General features: G+C 51.6%; 1 protein-coding gene across 1 annotated transcript; it reads right to left on the bottom strand.

Annotated features, from left to right (window-relative positions):
* Window positions 1–3867: 3867 nt before the first annotated feature.
* On the bottom strand, window positions 3868–16167 carry CCDC68 (coiled-coil domain containing 68; the record flags this gene model as incomplete). Its single annotated transcript, XM_082335368.1, has 10 exons — window positions 3868–3943; window positions 4328–4404; window positions 4669–4752; window positions 5336–5441; window positions 6029–6111; window positions 7406–7534; window positions 7829–7954; window positions 8496–8633; window positions 11356–11498; window positions 16149–16167. The coding sequence occupies 10 exons, from the start codon at window positions 16165–16167 to the stop codon at window positions 3868–3870; spliced, it is 981 nt and encodes a 326-aa protein (XP_082191494.1).
* Between the last annotated feature and the right edge of the window lie 966 nt (window positions 16168–17133).

Raw genomic sequence — 17133 nt, 5'->3', positions numbered from 1 at the left:
GCCGGGGCAGGGCCCTCTGCTGCTTTGCATCCTCGGGAATAAAACAAGTTACCTGCAGAGGGGTGGGAATACCCAGGGCTGCCTGGAAATCACAGGATAGAAGCGGTACTAGAGGCAACACGCTTTAGTTTAAGAGAAATGCCTTTCAACGTTTACGGTGTTTACCAGAGAGCCCAGCTTGAGAAGTTAGTTATTTAAGCTTGTGTGTAAGTGCGTGCTTGGCTGAATCGGGTCTAGAGCGTCTCTGTGAAGTAAGGAGCTAGACAACTAGAGCTAAAGTGGTGTAAAACAGAAAAAAAACCCAACCTGCACAGCAGTACCTACTCCATGAACATACAGATGTGAATGAGCTTATTTTTATTATTTTAAATATTATTTAAAATTATTCCATCAACTGAAAAAGGCCAGGAGAGATTTAATGACTGTTCTCCAGTGCAGAGACTTTAGACACTTCAGCAGATGCTCTCCAGAAGTCCTTGCAGGCTCTGTTGCTGGCACGTCGCAATGCCCGTCCAGAGCCACGAGAGCGCTGGAAACGGCGTGTGGCACATCACCTGTTTTGGCTTCACAATCATTTTTTAAGCTCCTGCCTTCATTTTATGAAATATTTTTAGCTGTGATCAACTAGTAATGCGTGGGTTTTTTTCCTTCTTCTAATGCCTCATTTCCAAAGAAAAGCATTTGGCAGGGGAGTGACCCCGAGGCCCTGCTCCGTCCTGGCGGGTACCAAACCGCGGTGACGGCGCAGGGCCGCCCTTGCAGAGCGGCGCAGCCTCGTTTCTCAGCCCCTGGCTGAGGCGATTTCCCCACTTCTCCGTCTCCTCTTCCAGAGCCGGCTGGGAGCCCCGGCCAAATCCTGAGCCCGGCGTCCAGCTCAGCACCCCGCTGCCCCTCGGAGAGGTACTGGCACTAAAGAAAACCAGTAGCAGGGGCTTAAGTAACTCATGGCTTTTCTGTAGCCTTTGCCTTCTGGGGCTTCTTACAGCCATGTGCAAGAAGAAAGGTATTTGCTTCTCTAAAAAAAAAAAAAGGGAAAAAAAAGAGGGGGTTTGGGTGCCTGAAACTTTTTTTTTTTTCTTTTTAAAAGAGGAAACATAAGGCAAGAACAGGCACTTTGCTGCCTGCTTGCAGGGCTGAGACCGGCAGTAAGTACGATACAGCAAAAGGCACTGGAGAGCAGCTGCCGTTTCCTTGCCATCTTGGTAACTTAAAACCGATTGCCTTAACCGTTTTCTGAAGGCTACATCTTAGCGAACAGGCTGAATGTGTAAAGGATTGTCAGACGTACATTTACATTTGAGAGGACTGGATCATGTAAGAAACTTTTAAAAGTTGTATAGGATGGGATTTTGATACCCGCTCCATAGCAACTCTTTGGGACTGTTGCAAGGCAAGAGGTTTTTTCTCCTAGAACCGTTTCAATCCATGGATATAACTGAAGTTTTCAGCCTAAACTTTAAAAAAAAAAAAACAAAAAACCACAAAAAATCTAGAGCTGTTACTTTAAAATTTGTGTTCTTGGCACTATAACTAAAGAAAAGCAGCAAGCGTAAAAATAACCTCAAGTGACTGCTATTTTTAGCCAAGTGTGAACGCTGTAGGAGTTTCAGACCGTGCTCTGATCTTACAAAGAAAAGGAGAAAAAAAAAGTGTTGGAACTGATGTGAAGCTGTAAAAATGAATAGTTTTTTACCTGCCTGCTAGGAGACCGGGCTCGAGGCACCTTTCAAGAGAAAGCCAAATTTTCACAGCTTCTTTCCTGTCTTAATAATTCTACTTTAAACACAAATTCCCTCCCCTCAAAAAAAAAACCCCACACCCATATAGGATAAGTTTTGTGGTGTTTTTTTTTCCAGAGGATGCTGTTGACTTGGGACTCTTTGATGCTGGGCAGGTCTGCTTCTAATTTATTATTATTATTATTTCTATCTAAACTAGTTCAAGGCAACAGAGGAAAGGATTCTTTGCTGCGTGCTTTTGTTCCACACGGTTACCTAGTTACAACAGAACTTTAGCAAGTAGACCCTGAAGTCGTCCATCCTCATCGTGCAATAGGGCTTCGTGGACAAACTGTATAGTAGAAGACGCCTGTTGTATCTTACTCAACTTATGGAAGTTCAGTGGTTCTTCTTTGGTTTTGTTAAGGTATTGTTCGCCTTCCAGGTAAACACTAAGCCCCCTGTATCAACTACCTTTTAAGTGTTGCCTTCCGTTACGCTACTGTAAGCATGCTTTACGTTCGTCTTCTATCTGTGCTCTGCCTCGTGCTATGAGCGTGATTGAAACTCTCTCCAACACAAATAGTATTTTTTATTCTAGATCCCCCTTGACCGGACCGTGGCGCTTGCTTACCGATGTTAATGTCCCTCTGTTTTACCAAAGTACCCGTGGCTTCAAAACATACTGTCACCTGGTTCCCCGCCGTCCGGGTTTGTGTAATACAGCTGAGGAATGTATCCTGTGACTCGGTTTCTGCACTGTTATTTTCAGAATAAAAGTACATTTTTAAATCCAGTGTCTCGGCCGTTTACGGAGGGAAGCAGAGGCTTCTCCCTAAGAGGTACAGCCAGGTTAGGCAGCATTGGCAGGGACACAAGGGGAGGACCAGGGAAAGAGAGGCAGGGCTTTTGGTTGCAGCACCCAGCCTGCCCCGTGGCAGCTCAGCCTCGGCACCCTGGCTTCAACCTGAGCTCGGTTTCCCTCTCAAGAGAGGGATGGGTAAGGCCTGACCACCAGCTCCTTGCCCTCACTCGGCGGGGAAACGGTACAATTTACCCCAATTAATTAAATTTACATTTACAATTTGCAAAGCTCCCCCTCTTAAATGGTGACTAAAAGCCGGCAGGCCGCGCACGGCAGCACCCAACCTGCCTCGCCCTGCTATTAAGCAAGTGCCAAGCTTTTCTTTGTACCTTCACTGAGTTAATCCCCGCGTGACACCATGTGCAAATAACGTATCTAAAGTTAGGTAAGAAAAGGAGCAAACTGAAACTTAGTGCCTTTAAACCTTATTTAAGGCTCAACACCTTTATTTTATTTTTTTTTTTTCCCCAAACGCTGCTCTGCCTGCATGTCAGGGATTATAGAAGACAGACCGGGTCCCACAGCACAGAGGTAAACGTGGGTCTGCAAAGCCGCTGTCGCTCCCCTGGGGACACGGTTTAGCGCCGAGGCGTGCCACGTCTCCCGAGCAGGGGATCGCTGACCACCGCAGCACCTCTCCCGCTTTAGGGAAGAGGAAAAAACCAGCTTTCCCCTCCAAAAAGGGATTTCGGCCAGAGGCAAGGCTCAAGGAGGAACATCACACTCCTGCTGACGTAGGCAGAAAACTTAGCATTTGCCATGGAAAGTTTTCAGGAAAGCAAGAAACCCAGAAAGGGATCCGCTCGCTCCTTGTGTCCGCGACATAAACACGCTGTGCCCGCGGGGTCGAACGCTGGAGGAGAGCTGAGCCCCCTGAAAGGGCCGGGCCCGCGCTCCGACCGCAGGCGGGAAAGCGGCGACTGTAACACCGGACCAGGTAGCCCAAGGTTTATTTTCTACCCTTACCTAAACGAGCGTCGCGGTTAAACTGAACCTCTGCTGCAGTCCGTGGAGGTGGGAGCCCCTTCGCGCAGGCGGGTCCTGCCGCTGCCCGCGCCAGGCGGGTCCGGCGGTGCAGCATCCCCCGGGTACGGTCCTGGTTGCGCCGGCACGCGGGAGCTCACCGCCGCTCTGCGGCACCGCTTCCGCGCCACGCGTCGGAGAGAGGCAGCGCGCGCCGAGGATTCCTTGCGGTAACAAAGAGGCCGTAGGAGTTACAGGTTGCAACGCACAGAAAAAAAAATCCTTCCGACAAAGGCAGGAGACAAACATCCAGTCGTTCCTTTAGCTCTTTTCCTTCCTTAGCCTGGTGAGCATCAGGTAAGGGGATGCTCCAGGGGCTCCAAAATCTTGCGGGGCGCTGCAGAGTGAAGTACAAGAAGGTAGAGACGACTCAGACACCTTCACCTGCCCAAGCCAGGCTTAAACCCACCACAACCATATATGAAATAAGCCAGAGGTTTGTAACTATGGCTCTAGATACGGAGAAGCTGACTTCAAACCCCGTCTGAGCTGGACGGCTGCGTGGGAGTCAGGACTCGGGCTACAACCATCACACCACCGGCTACTAAGTTTGAAGCAGAGCTTGGGTTTTTCCCCTCCTTTTCTCTATAAAGGATAATCACTGCAGGATGGATGAAGTCTGGTTGCTCCCAGCAAGGCCTGACTCAAACCCCTGCGGGGACGCTGGAGGTGGCCTGCAAGAGCCAGGGGCTCAGCCGTTCCCGTGCCCCGAGGTACTTACTCTGTGCAGACAGCTTTTGAAACTTTAGTCTTGGGCTGGCCAGACCAGAACTCCACTCTGTCTTTCAGTTCTTTATTCTGCAAGGAAAAGAAAAATAAAATAAACCCCTCTCAGCATAACATAGCAGACAAGCGACAAGCCCAGATGCCAGCTAGGACCTGCCGCTCCTCCAGAAAGGTTTGGGGGGGGATTTTTTATATTTGTTTTGTTTTTTTTTTTAAACCAAGTGAAAGATGCAGTGCAAAGGAACACCACCCCGACAACGTCGTACTGACCTCCTCATTATAGAGAATTACTTTTGCTCTCTCCCTTCAATATATCCTTTTCCTTTCTGCCCTTACCTGCACTTCCAGCGCCGTCAGCTTCTCTGTCAGGTTTTCTATTTTTTTATCTTGGCTTCCAAGTTCCTTCTTCAGTTCCTCCGCCTGAGAGTTAGGAAATGAAGTTTGTAAGAGATTGGAAACCTTAATACATCAAAAACATCTCTGTGTCGAACAAAAGCAGAGAGCTAAACGTCTCGGAGTGCCAGGGGAATCGCAGGCCATGCAAGCCCCTAGTCTTTTACCGTAGAAGAACTCAAACTAATTGATTAAACGATTTATAAAACAATTTCTGAACACACGGTGTCGCGTTTTCCTTCGGATAACAAGTCTACCTCTTGTTGGCATATGTACAGAAACCTGATTACGACAGCTAATTAGCGCGGGGCCTTGCCTTAGCCGGATGGGAAAAGGCAAGCGCGTGTTCTGCGAGGCGGGGGAGTTCGTACGGACAAAGGCAGTCGGTAAGGAAAACAGCTCCCGCTGTATCGTGACTTTGATTTTTGTCGTAGCCTATCTGGGATGTCGGCCCGTTGGCTTTGCTGTCGCGCAAACCAGGCACAGCGTGCCAAGCGAGCTGCTCGTCCCCAGCACCCGTGCTTAAGACAAGAGCCCAGAGCCCAGCGTCTCCCGTTTCTTTTCCCGACAGCCGAAGCCCTGCCCGGCGGGAGGGCCGCCCCAGCCTGACCTCCTGGATCACGCCACGCAGGCCGCGATGCTGCGCCTGGATCACGCGTTGCAGGTGGCAAATCTGCTCCCGCAGGGTGAAAATCTGCCTCTGGAGATCCAGGCACCTGCGGGCGAGAGCAGAAGCAGCCCAGGTTCAATCCCTAAGGATCACCGACCCACCCAGCCGCTTTCCCACCTCAGGGTCAGCTGAAGAGCTTGTTGCTAGCAAGGATGCTCCTGAGGATACCTGGCTGTAATTCATACAGAACTACACCTGTAAAGGCTTCTTTATTGAGCAGAACAAATAGAACCACAGTTTGAGACATATTTTGCCTGGCGGGACAACCCTTACTAGCGGTTAATAAGTAAATTCATAAATAATGAAGGCTTTTGCCTTACCTACTGCATGCACCAGGTCACCAAAGCAGCATCGACTCCATGCGAGAATCGGGAAAGGGAAGCAATTCGTGCATGCAAGGTGGAAGGAAAAGGACTAGGAATGGGAGCAGAATCAACGTCTAAGAGCTGTAGGACATCAACATCTGTCTTGGCTTCTTCAAGCAACCACAGCAAATCAGGATTTGAACCAGTTGCTTTCAATCATGAGTAATTTTACTACCAGGAGGAACCTGAGCAAGCGACTGTCTGGTACTCTACACAAAATAATCCCCCAGAAAGAAAGAAGAACACTTTACCACATGCATTTAATTACCGTTTGCTGTCTTCATTCCTCGACATCATCTGTTGAAGCGTCTTTTCAAATGACATTTTCTTCTCTATCAGAGTTTTCTTTTCCTAAGGAAACAATCGGAGTTATGGAAAAACTAGATTACATTTGCTGCCATTCCATTAGCGAGAGAAGTTTGGCTGGACCTTCGACGGTTCTGCTCAGTGTTGGAAAACAGACGGAATTCGGCAATAACCACCCCCATCAACATCAGCTGGAGATACAAACCAGTCTGACCTCTCCGAAGCGAATCCCGAAGGGATGACGGTACCGATTTACCACGAGAAAAATCCAAACTCTCGTAAAACAGCAGTTCTCTCCTTTACTTAATTAGCAAAATCCTTAGGTCTTGTGAGAGTCCGTGCTCTGTGGCCACGGGATGCTGCGTTACTGCTACGTCCACCTCTCAAAACCTTGTCCACCAAGGGAAAAATCTGAACAAAACTGATGCCAAAACTCTCAGTTTTTCTCAGGATTACCCGCATGTGACGGGGGTGGAAACACACTCATTGACCCCGTGTTTCCAGTAATCCCAGGAGAGGAAAAACTTAATTTTAGAATGGCACTTCTATAGGAGCAATTCCCACTCCTGCCGAGCGCGTAGATCAGAAAAACGATGCGCGGTGCCATTGCTTCTTCCAACGCGACTACCACCAGCACCGAAGAAAATTCACGATAAAGGAGAGGACATTTTCTGCCGGTTTCTGCGCACGCAGGCGTCAGATTGCTCCAGCAGTCATTTGCCTGCCCAGGATTTCGGATGCTTACAGCGGCGTTTTTCTGAGAGTTAAGAAGGAGCAGTTTTTAGTGCTAGGCTGGCGACGTTTTCATTTCAAATGCTAGAAGTACGCCGATGGGGGAAGGTGGAAGAGCAACTGTTCAGGAGCAGAAATCATTAATAGCTACAAATTAAGACTTCTAACTGATGCGCTATGCTTCAGTGGTCAAGCATTGGACCAGGCTGCCCAGGGCAGGGGTTGAGTCCCCATCCCTGGAGGTATTTAAAAGAAGGACAGACGTGGTGCTCGAGGACATGGTTTAGTGGTGGCCTTGGCAGTGCTGGGTTAACGGTTGGACTCGGTGATCTTAAGGGTCTTTTCCAACCTTAACGATTGTATGATTTTTAAGCAAGTTCTGAAATAACTGAAAGAGGGAGCTCAAATTGCATGTTTTACTTATAGTTACAGCTGAAGGATCTCAAGGGCAGAAGCCTTTTTAGTCCTCATTCCAACAGCTAACATGCCCCAAACCCTGAAAGCAATAAACTCCCCTTTCCAAGCACCGGCACTCCCAGGGCATGTTCCTCGCCTGCGCCGACTCCCGGCCCTGGGACGGACGGACACGAGGAGCGGGTGGACATACCTCCTCCATCCTTTGCACGCGCTTCTCCATCTCTGCGATGCGGGTACATTTTTCCCTGATGCCTTCAGCGAGGCGGCTGGCGTTTTCTGAGCTTTGCTGGAGCTTCTCTTCTTGTTGGAGATTGTGGGCCTGGGACCAAGAAGGGCATTAAGGCAGGCGTGCAGGGAGCCGGCGAATGCAGTAGATGGACAGAGATGGGACTCGAGGAATTTTGAGCAAACTCTACCAACCCGTTTCCAAGAATTGGGAATAAAATTAAAATAATCCATTCTTATTCATTTCCCTATTTAACTTCCCCACGGTGCGAGGAGAAGAGACTCCATAGCTCCTAGGTCGAAGTTGGCAGCACGGAGAGCCAGAGCCCACGTAAATATTTGGATAGGGAACAGGACGGTCGTGCCCACACGTGGGAGAGATTTGTACCTGTATTCGCTGCTTCTCATTCTCGTGGCTTTTTTTCAGTTCTTCTGACCGACTCTGGTAATTCTCATGCAGTTTCTGGGAGGCAGATCGGAGAGCCTGTACACCTGCTTCTCTGGTGGCTTCCAGCTAGAAGGAGGAATCGTACGATACATATATATCGTGCTTTAAAAACGGGATGTTACAATCACACGCCAAAAAATAAGCCCTCTACACAAGATGAAATTTCAGCATTTACCCTTGTCAAAAAAAAAAAAAAAAGAAAGAAAGGAATCCTAAATACCTGGGGGCAATACCTGCCAGGCATTTGAGTTTCCAAAGAAAGGCGGATTTATTCAGTATTGAGCCCCTTGACAAACAAAGGCTGATGGTTTAGAAGGAGAGATGCACGTCCAACCGCTTGTAAATACACCGAGAGCCGACTGTGCTGCCTCACTCGCCACAAAGGGGATGGGGATGGGATGGCAAGCAGATTTCGACGTGAATTTTGTCGCCTGTTGCAATGCCAGAGTTTGCAGCCGGCGGGAAGCGAAGCAGAGCCTGCCCCTTCCCCGAAGGAAAGGCTCCGGCGCGGGATCGCTGCAGCAGCCGGGACCCAGCTCTGACTCACTGGGCTGCAAAGCACACATATTCCTCTGAAACCTTAAAAAAAACAACCAACAAAACACACCTTGATCTTCAGCACTTGGTTTTCCCTGCTCACCAGCAGCAGCTGCTCTTCGGTTTCCTTCATCGTCCTTGCGATGGGACGGCAGCTCCAGCCGCTCTTCTGTGACTCCGCTTTATTGCCCGAGACTTGAGGAAGCTGCTAAAGGAAACGCACGTGGAAATTATTTTAAAAAGAACAGAAAACCAGCTTGAGCAATCAATCTGACTCTAAAAGACCTGGCTTTTTATAAAAACCCCTCTCTGGTTCACGCAGGGAGCGCGGGGCAGAGGAGGGGCAGCTCTCCGGAGAGCTGGGCCGAGCTGCTCCCGGGGCAGCGGCCAGCACGGCTCCTCCACCTCCACGAATGAGCTGAAATTAAAATGTTCTGCTCGTTCAGCTCTCCAGGGCTTTACATTGGGAAGCATTTGCACGTTGATTCCGATAAATAGCTTTCTTCCACTGTCTATAATGTCATTCCACAGGTATAAGATTAATTAGCTTTTACAATATCGCAGCGTACGTTGCACTGTAGGTGAGTAAACGTTGTCCGCCACCTCCCGTTAAAAGAACTACTTCTGCCTCCAGCGTATTTTAGTTTGGACCCAACGTTTCCACATCTGTTTGCTTCCTAGGGGCTGCCTCTTTGCTCAAAACCACTTGCTTAAAGTGGTTTTCAGTTGCTTAAACCACTTTTTTCCCCCACGGGTGTTCGCAAAAATGCACGCTCAGCGCTCGCCTCCTGTTTCGAGAGCCGGTACGTGCGAGGAACACGACCTGCGATCGGTCAGATTTATGCCAGGAGGCAATGGCATTTATACGGCCTTTCTTACGTTACGCCAAGTTCATTTGTTAAAAATAAACTACAACAAACAAAGGGCAGTCTGTACTTTTTAAAGGCTTGAAACCATAAATCACTGTCTTTTCACTACAGAGGCTTTTCTTCAACCTTGTTCCTTAACTCAACAGGGAAAGGAGTAAGTATTTTTTAAAAAGAACTTTTTGTGATCGGTTATTTCTTAATTAGCCGTGTCTCAGCCCACTGATCCTTCCTCTCCCTCCTTCCGCAGCGCTCTCCTGGGCTCAGCTGGGATGCAGAAAAACCGCCTTCGCGCAGTAACATCGCCGCGCTCTGCCGCTTAGAGCAAAGAAATAAGGTATCGGATCTACTGGGCTGAGTCTCATTGCTCACAAGATCCTTTATGGGGGAAAAAAAAGAAAAAAAAGGCACGTCCTACCTATTCATGGTGGTGTCAGCATCAGGCAGAGCACCGCTTCCCAGGCCCCTCAAGAGTTGGTGTCACCACCACAGAAGATAATTTTTTTCTTTCTCAGTAATTGCTTCACGTAAATGATTTTGGATTACGAGATGCTTAAGGATTCATCACAAAATTTTTACAGTACTGCTCTGCAGCTTCATGAATTTAATGGTAAAGGGAATGAAGAAATCTTTTTTTTTTTTTTTTTAACTTAAATCATAGAAGGCTTTGGGATGGAAGGGACCTTTAAAGCCCATCCAGTCCATCCCCCCTGCCATGGGCAGGGACATCTTCAACCAGATCAGGTTGCTCACAGCCCCATCCAGCCTGGCCTTGAGTGTGTCCAGGGATGGGGCATCTCCCACCTCTCTGGACAACCCGGTCCAGTGTTTCACCACCCTCATCGTGACAAATTTTTTCCTTGCGTTCAGTCTAAATCCCCCCTCCTTTAGTTTAAAACCATCGCCCCTTGTCCTGTCGCAGCAGGCCTTGCTATAAAGACCATCCCCATCCTTCTTGTAGGCCCCCTTTAAGTATTGAAGCAAGTAAATCAAAAGTTTGAGGTCTCCTCTCCTGTCATTACCCACATTAAGGGCATTCACTAAACTCCGTTCTTCCTGCATTTCCTCTGGCGTTCGGGAAAGGAACAACTCAAGACTATGTCACGCATCTCACAACTACTGTACGCCACGCTCCCCAAGGCGCTCTCCGTTTCGCTGGCACCTCCAGGCTCTGCCCATCCCATGGGTCAGATTCTGGCCCTCCAGGTCCCCCAGACCAATATTTCTGCTTCAGCTAAGGCTGCTCACTGCTCCAGAGCTTCCTCATCTCTTCCAGGGCCCAAGCCCAGCCCTACAAAGCTCAGCATTAGAGCAAACGGCTTCAAATAAAAACTCGCAGGTCTATTAGTACGTACCACCAGCACGATGTTCAAAGTGCCCAGCAGCTTGAACAGCAGCTTTACATACGTGTATTTTTTTTTAATGCATCACCTCTCACGTTATTCTCATTGTTTTTACAGTAGAATGCATCCATCCCACACTTTCTAACCGCTTAGTCACGGTCTTTGTATGCAAAGCAGGCAAAGAAGCTCCAACCACATGTTCGTTCATGCTCTTTTCCATCATCCCATCTTTTTCCACAGGACAGCAGATGTTTGATAACCCTTTGATGGACCCAGGGCAATCGTTGGCCCGATACCAGTCCGCTTATCGGCCACACTATCGGACACAGGCGTTCCCCAGCCCCGTCCCGCCGACCGCGGCCAGGCTCCGCGCCCTTCTCCTCGCGTCCCCCAGCAAACAGCCCCAGCTCCGCCGCCGCCGAGCGGGGACCTTGGGTGGGGACACGCGCTTCAGCGGCTCCTCCAACAGTCCTAAACCCGGGGTGGAAGAACCTCACCGGTTTTAAAGTGGTTTAACCCAACCTAAGACAGCGTACGCTATAATTAAGTCACTACGGCGGAGTACATAGCATTTCTAGAAGCGAGGTGTAAATCCAAAGGTTTTCCAAGGGCGTACTGCCGTGCAGGTCAGGATTTTCTCCTCCAGCGGTTATTTGTTTTGCTCACCGTGTTTCCTGCTGAAGGAAAGAAGGGAACAGAACAGCGACAACTGCAGAAATACCTTTTTCACGTATTCAGCTTCCTCGGTGATTTGGGCACAAGAGGATCCGTAAAGGACGTAGTTTCCCTCCGAGCCGCGGTCTTCTTGTGTTATTTGCTCAGTGAGGAGCAGGGTGGTCATCACGATGCGCGCGTTTCTCTGTTCTGCGCAAGCGAGAGAAGAGAGAGGCTTGTGTCATTCTGCAAGGATGGAGAATAATTCCATTATTCCATCCCGTTTAATTCCATTTCAGCTTTAGGGACATGCTGGAGCCAAGCAGGCATTGCAAACTTCAAGGACCAAACTTTAAGAACGACTTTGGAAAAAAAATAAATATGCAGACACACGATTTTTTTTTTTTTTTTAATGGATGGGAAGAGAGATTCACACATTATTTCCCCTGAAGATTGCAATGACTTCTAGCTAGCAACCTACACCCCAATCCTGTATTATTTCAGAAAACACGTGGCCAGAGATCCCAGGCCGTCAGGGAATTCTGTCCACGCTTGGCTCCGCGCTCCCCACGACTACGCCAGCGCAGAACTGGTTTTAATCAGGTCCAGGAGGATTTCTCCGATCCCGCCTAGTTGCAAGAAGCAGCACAAAGCTTGAATGATATCCTAACTCTCCGGGAAAAGAAAAGCTACCTGGGAGGAACAGCTGGGAGACAAGAGAGAAGGCTTTTTCTCTCCATAGCACATGGAGAATAAAATCCCGAGCACCTTCACTAGGTTTGCGCTGTACAATGGTGACATCCAGTGTCAGCTGCGTTGCTCTGAAGCGAGCGGCTGGATCTCGAGACGCCGGTTTCCAGCCCTATCCCAGGTAGCCGGCGAGCTCCCAGCTGCACGCCAGACAAGCTGATTTTTTTTTTTTTTTTAATGAGCACATTAAAAGGATCTGGAAGGACCTGGAACCAATTAAGCTTGGCACAGAGGAATCATAAAGCCATGCAGAGCCTGGAGGGTGCGGACGGGCTCACAGCGGAAGAGACAAAAAGTTGTTGCACTTTACAAAGCTTACAGATCATCTACAATAATATTTCATTTAAAAACGCATTTCTTTTAAAACCCTGAAGTTCAAGGTCTTGGGGCTCCTGCAGTTCAGCCCAGTAACAGCAATCCTGCCAGCACAGCGCCGACGCTGGGGCCAAACCCTTGTGTTCGTTGAGTCATCCCAACAGCACGACCAGGAAAAGATCGCTCAGGCTAGCGCGTCTCTTAACTAGCTCATTTTCTAATAAAATTTAATTAGGCAACTTGAAACATTTATTGCTGTGATGGAGGAGGAATGCCGTTCCCACCGCGGGCCGCAGGGAGCCGGTTTGCACAACTGCCCCGGTGGATCCCCAGCGGCTCCCCCACACCAGAGACATCTCCAGGTACCATCACCTTCTGGCCCCGGCGACAACAGAAGGCTAAATTAGAAATTAACTATAAATAAGCGTAAAGAAATTTCACACGCGAGCTTTAAGTGCCCCAGGGTACTTAGAACCCCAATTCCTAGGTGATTTACAAATTCAAACAGCAATAAAGTAAAAACTCTTATTGTTTTCCTCTTTACTCTTCTCCACCTTTTAAAAGTCAGGGGCATCAGCAGAGGCCATGGCCGAGCTGGTCTGTCCTGGACATGGGAGAGAGGAGGAAAATCAGGGTGCAGGAGAGCGAGCTGCCTTTCCTACCCTACCCTTGAATAGCAAAGGGGAGCCGATACCCAGACACAACCCTCGAGGGCTTTGACCTCAAGCAAAAAAAAACCACTCGCTCCAAATGTCGTTCCCCCATTTCACAGTGCCACGGTTTATCCAGGCTGGAAGGTAAAGCAGAAACCCCAGACACCTGCAGCCGCCGCACAGAGGAGGTTTTTCATGGGTACGGAGGATGGTTCCCACCAGCGCTACAAGGGGTTAACCAAAGTTTGTTCGGTCTTGCTGGCTGCTGTTTTCCCTCCTGCCCGCAATCTGGCAGCTACTGAGTCACCCAACACAAAGGCAACCCAGGATCAATTCTCCTTTCAGCCTGTGCTAATTCAGGCTGAAACCTCCCCTCGCCCCCAGGGGCTAAGTCCTGGAATGGAAACGTTTTTCAGCTCTGAAGCAGCTGAGCCAGGAGAAGCAAGCGAGAACAGGCACAGCTCTCACTTGACCTGCCGGCCCTGGGCTGGGAGGCAGAAGTCCTTGGGAAGGTCCCTCCTTCCCCAACTGGGCAACCACCAGCAGCAGAGCAGTAGCCCCCGGGGCTGCACAGCTGGATCTGCCCGCAGGGCTGCACATCTGGATCTCAACACTCCTCCTCCGGGCACCTCCGTCCTCTGGCAGGGGGACGGCAGCAGAACCATCGCACCAGAGCTGCCCGGGCCGCCCCAGCCAGCCCGTACCGGGATGCTCAGCGGGGTACCTAAAACACCCCCCCGGCACAACAGCGATGGGGGAAGCACCGTGGCCACCAAATGCTCTCCCCGCTTCCGCAGCAAGTGTAAAAAGAAGTGCCAAGTTCATCTGTTATTCACAGACTTTCCTTGCTAGAAGGCACAATTTAAGAGGCTCAGCCTTCGCAGAAAAATCCCGCTGCCACCCTTTATAAACGCTCACCTTTCGCTGACCCATCGAGCGCGCCAGATTTTCTTCGCTAGCCCTGAGATTGTCAACGCAGGCGTGACGCAGCAACATTCACGTTGTATTTTTATGAATATAAAAGCACGGCTCTGTGCTTTCGCTTACGATGGGTTGCTCGCTCTAAAGCTCACGCAAGAGAATCCTGGATGCACCGAGCAAGAAAGCAGCACCCTGGCTTACATAAGGAACACCCCAAATTATTCAGAATAATGTTATTTTGAGTAATGTTCGATATAAAATAGCGTTTATATTATTACACTCTTGGCCAGAAAGAGGTGCAGCTCCTTGGCCGCCTTACTGAGAGGTTTTGCCCAGGCGGAAAAGAGCGAGGGGCCGAAGGTGACGCAGAGGGGACGGATCCCCTGGGCGCGTGGGCGGCGGGTGCCGCGGGCCGGCGGGTGCCACGGGGCCGGCGAGGCTTGGCACGGCCAGGGCAGGCTGGCACCGCCGGGGGACGTCGAGAATTGAAAGGGAGCAAAACCATAAACCCCTTCTCAGGCTGGGTCGGGGGACTCGCTAGGGAACGAAGGCAGGGCTGGAGCCATTCAAATGGCAATTAATCCATTTAATTGCAATTATTGGGAATAGTCAGATAAAGTAATTCCATGTCAGTCTCCAGCTGAGCGCTGTAACTCTAACACAAGGTTTCTGTGCTTTTTTTTTTCTCCCAGGTAAATAAATACCACGCTTCTTCCACAGCTGAAGAGGAGTTTATGCAATATTCATTCACCTTTTAACGCCTGGTGCCTGGGCCCGTCCCCAGCAAAGCAGTTATTTGTTACCAGTCTTTGAGAAACGGTTTTTATGAATACACGAATGTACACGTAAACACGACCGTCTCTCCTCAGGCAAATGTTCCCTTTTGATATTCTCCCACCGCACAAAAGCCCTTCTGCAGACGACCGAGGGAGAGGAAGATGAGATAACCGGTGACTAACGCACAATGAAGCGCAAGAACGGAGCGGGGTCGCTTTGCAAACAACCCACAGCCTCCTGGCCATTCGTTCATCCAGACAAGCCCTGAAGAATAATTCACTTTTGGCTTTATGCAGCCTCGTTAATGAAGGCAGGGATACAGGAAAGGAAAAAGTGGGTTATGCTTTATTAAAAGCATGTGGTGGGAGGTGTGAAAGGTAGCTCCGGGGGACGGGGATTTGTCAGGGGTGTGCTAATTTGGGGGAAATGCCAAAACAGCCCTTATGGTCACAGTGAGCCGAGACCCAGCAGCTCAATCCCTCAAGTTGGGTTTGGGACCCGTCCCCTAACAGCCCCTGGCGTGGTGGGGATGGGGAAGGGGCTCCCTGGGTGCCCCCGGGGATGGGGAAGGGGTACCCTGGATGCCGTTAGGGTCAGCGAAGGGGCTCCCTGGATGCTGCCAGGAAAGGGGCTCCCTCGATGCCATTGGGGAAAGGGCTCCCTGGATGCCCCCGGGGGTCCAGGAAGGGGCTCCCTGGGTGCGCCCGGGGATGGGGAAGGGGCTCCCTGGGTGCCCCCGGGGGTCGGGGAAGGGGCTCCCTGGGTGCCATTGGGGAAGGGGCTCCCTGGGTGCCCCCGGGGATGGGGAAGGGGCTCCCTCGGTGCCCCCAGCGGTCCGGGAAGGGGGTCCCTGGGTGCCAAGGGGGAAGGGGCTCTCTCGATGCCCCCGGGGGTCAGTGAAGGGGCTCCCTCGATGCCATCAGGGAAAGGGCTCCCTGGATGCTCCCGAGGGTCCGGGAAGGGGCTGTCTGGATGCTGTCAGGGGTCAGGGAAGGGGCTCTCTCAATGCCCCTGGGGAAGGGGCTCCCTGGGTGCCCCCAGGGGTCCGGGAAGGGGCTCCCTGGAGGCCGTCGGGGAAGGGGCTCTCCAGATGCCCCCGGGGAAGGGGCTCCCTCGATGCCATTGGGGAAGGGGCTCCCTGGGTGCCCTTGGGGGTCGGGGAAGGAGCTCCCTGGGTGCCCCCGGCGGTCGGGGAAGGGGATCCCTGGAGGCCAACAGCGAAGGTGCTCCCTGGGTGCCCCCAGGGGTGGGGGAAGGGGCTCCCTCGATGCCATTGGGGAAGGGGCTCCCTGGGTGCCCTTGGGGGCCGGGGAAGGGGCTCCCTGGAGGCCGTCGGGGGTCAGGGAAGGGGCTCCCTGGGCGCCCCCGGGGATGGGGAAGGGGCTCCCCGGGTGCCGGGGAAGGGAAGAGGGCTGCCCCCGCCGCCCCCCGGGCCCGCACTCACCTCCGGCGGGGCCGGCCATGCTCCCGGGCGGCCCCTCCGCGGCCCCGCGCCGCCGCTCGGCGGCCCCGCTCCCGCCCCGCCCCGCCCCGCCCCGCCCGCACCTGCGGCCCCGCCGCCGCCCCCGCCCGCTGCGGGCCCCCGGGCAGGGCCGGGCGGCACCGGGGGGCGGCAGCGGGGCGGCCCCCGCAGGGAGCCGGCCGCCAGCCGCGGCCAGAGGCGGCTGCGGGCCGAGGGCCGCATGGCATCACGCCATCGCTGAAGCCCAGCTGTGGTCTTTGAGCCCAGCCTCACGGTCTTTGAGCCCAACTGTCGACCTACCCAAGCCGAGGCCCCCGCTGAACCAGGTCCCCAGGCGCCCGCACGTCGCTGCGAGTGCGGGCAGCCAGCGGAGCCCGGCGCAGGCTTTTCCCTCTCGGATGGGTCGTCAAACTTCTCTTTTTCCACCCAGGCAAAAATGGATGGGGAAAAAGGAGGTAGCTAGAGATGCCCCATCCAGCTGGGGTGATTAATGCTGCCCCTTAGGGCTAACGAGGCAGAAGAAAACTGGAAGGAAGAAAGTGAGAAAATAGAGATAAAAGCAGGTATCGAAGGAAAAACGAACGTCTTGTAGAAGAGGGCTTTAAAGAAAAGTATTGATGGAAATGTGGCTGAGAAAGCCACAGGCGCGCTGGGAAACAGGCTAAAGGGGGAGAAGATAACATGGAGAACGGGAAGATAAAAGTCTGCAATAAACTCTTACAGACAGGAAAGTCTTGATCAGCAAGTCCAGTCCCCTGAGACCTATATCCCTCCTTATCACATAACACCCATAAATATATCAAGTTGCACTCAAGTTTTCTTTTCCTAGGAACATTTTGAAGCTGAAAGTGCTTTTGCCCAGGGCAGGCCCGGGTGCTGCACACCCATAGGTGCCTGGCTGTAGGTGCCCGGCCGTAGGTGCCCGGCCGTAGGTGCCCGGCCATAGGTGCTGGGGAGCCGGGCCCTC

This window comes from Platalea leucorodia, assembly GCF_965183815.1.
Source record: "Platalea leucorodia genome assembly, chromosome: Z".
NCBI classification, from domain to species: Eukaryota; Metazoa; Chordata; class Aves; order Pelecaniformes; family Threskiornithidae; genus Platalea; species Platalea leucorodia.
Note: the sequence above shows the minus strand (reverse complement) of the source record. Positions and strands in the feature narration are given on the sequence as shown.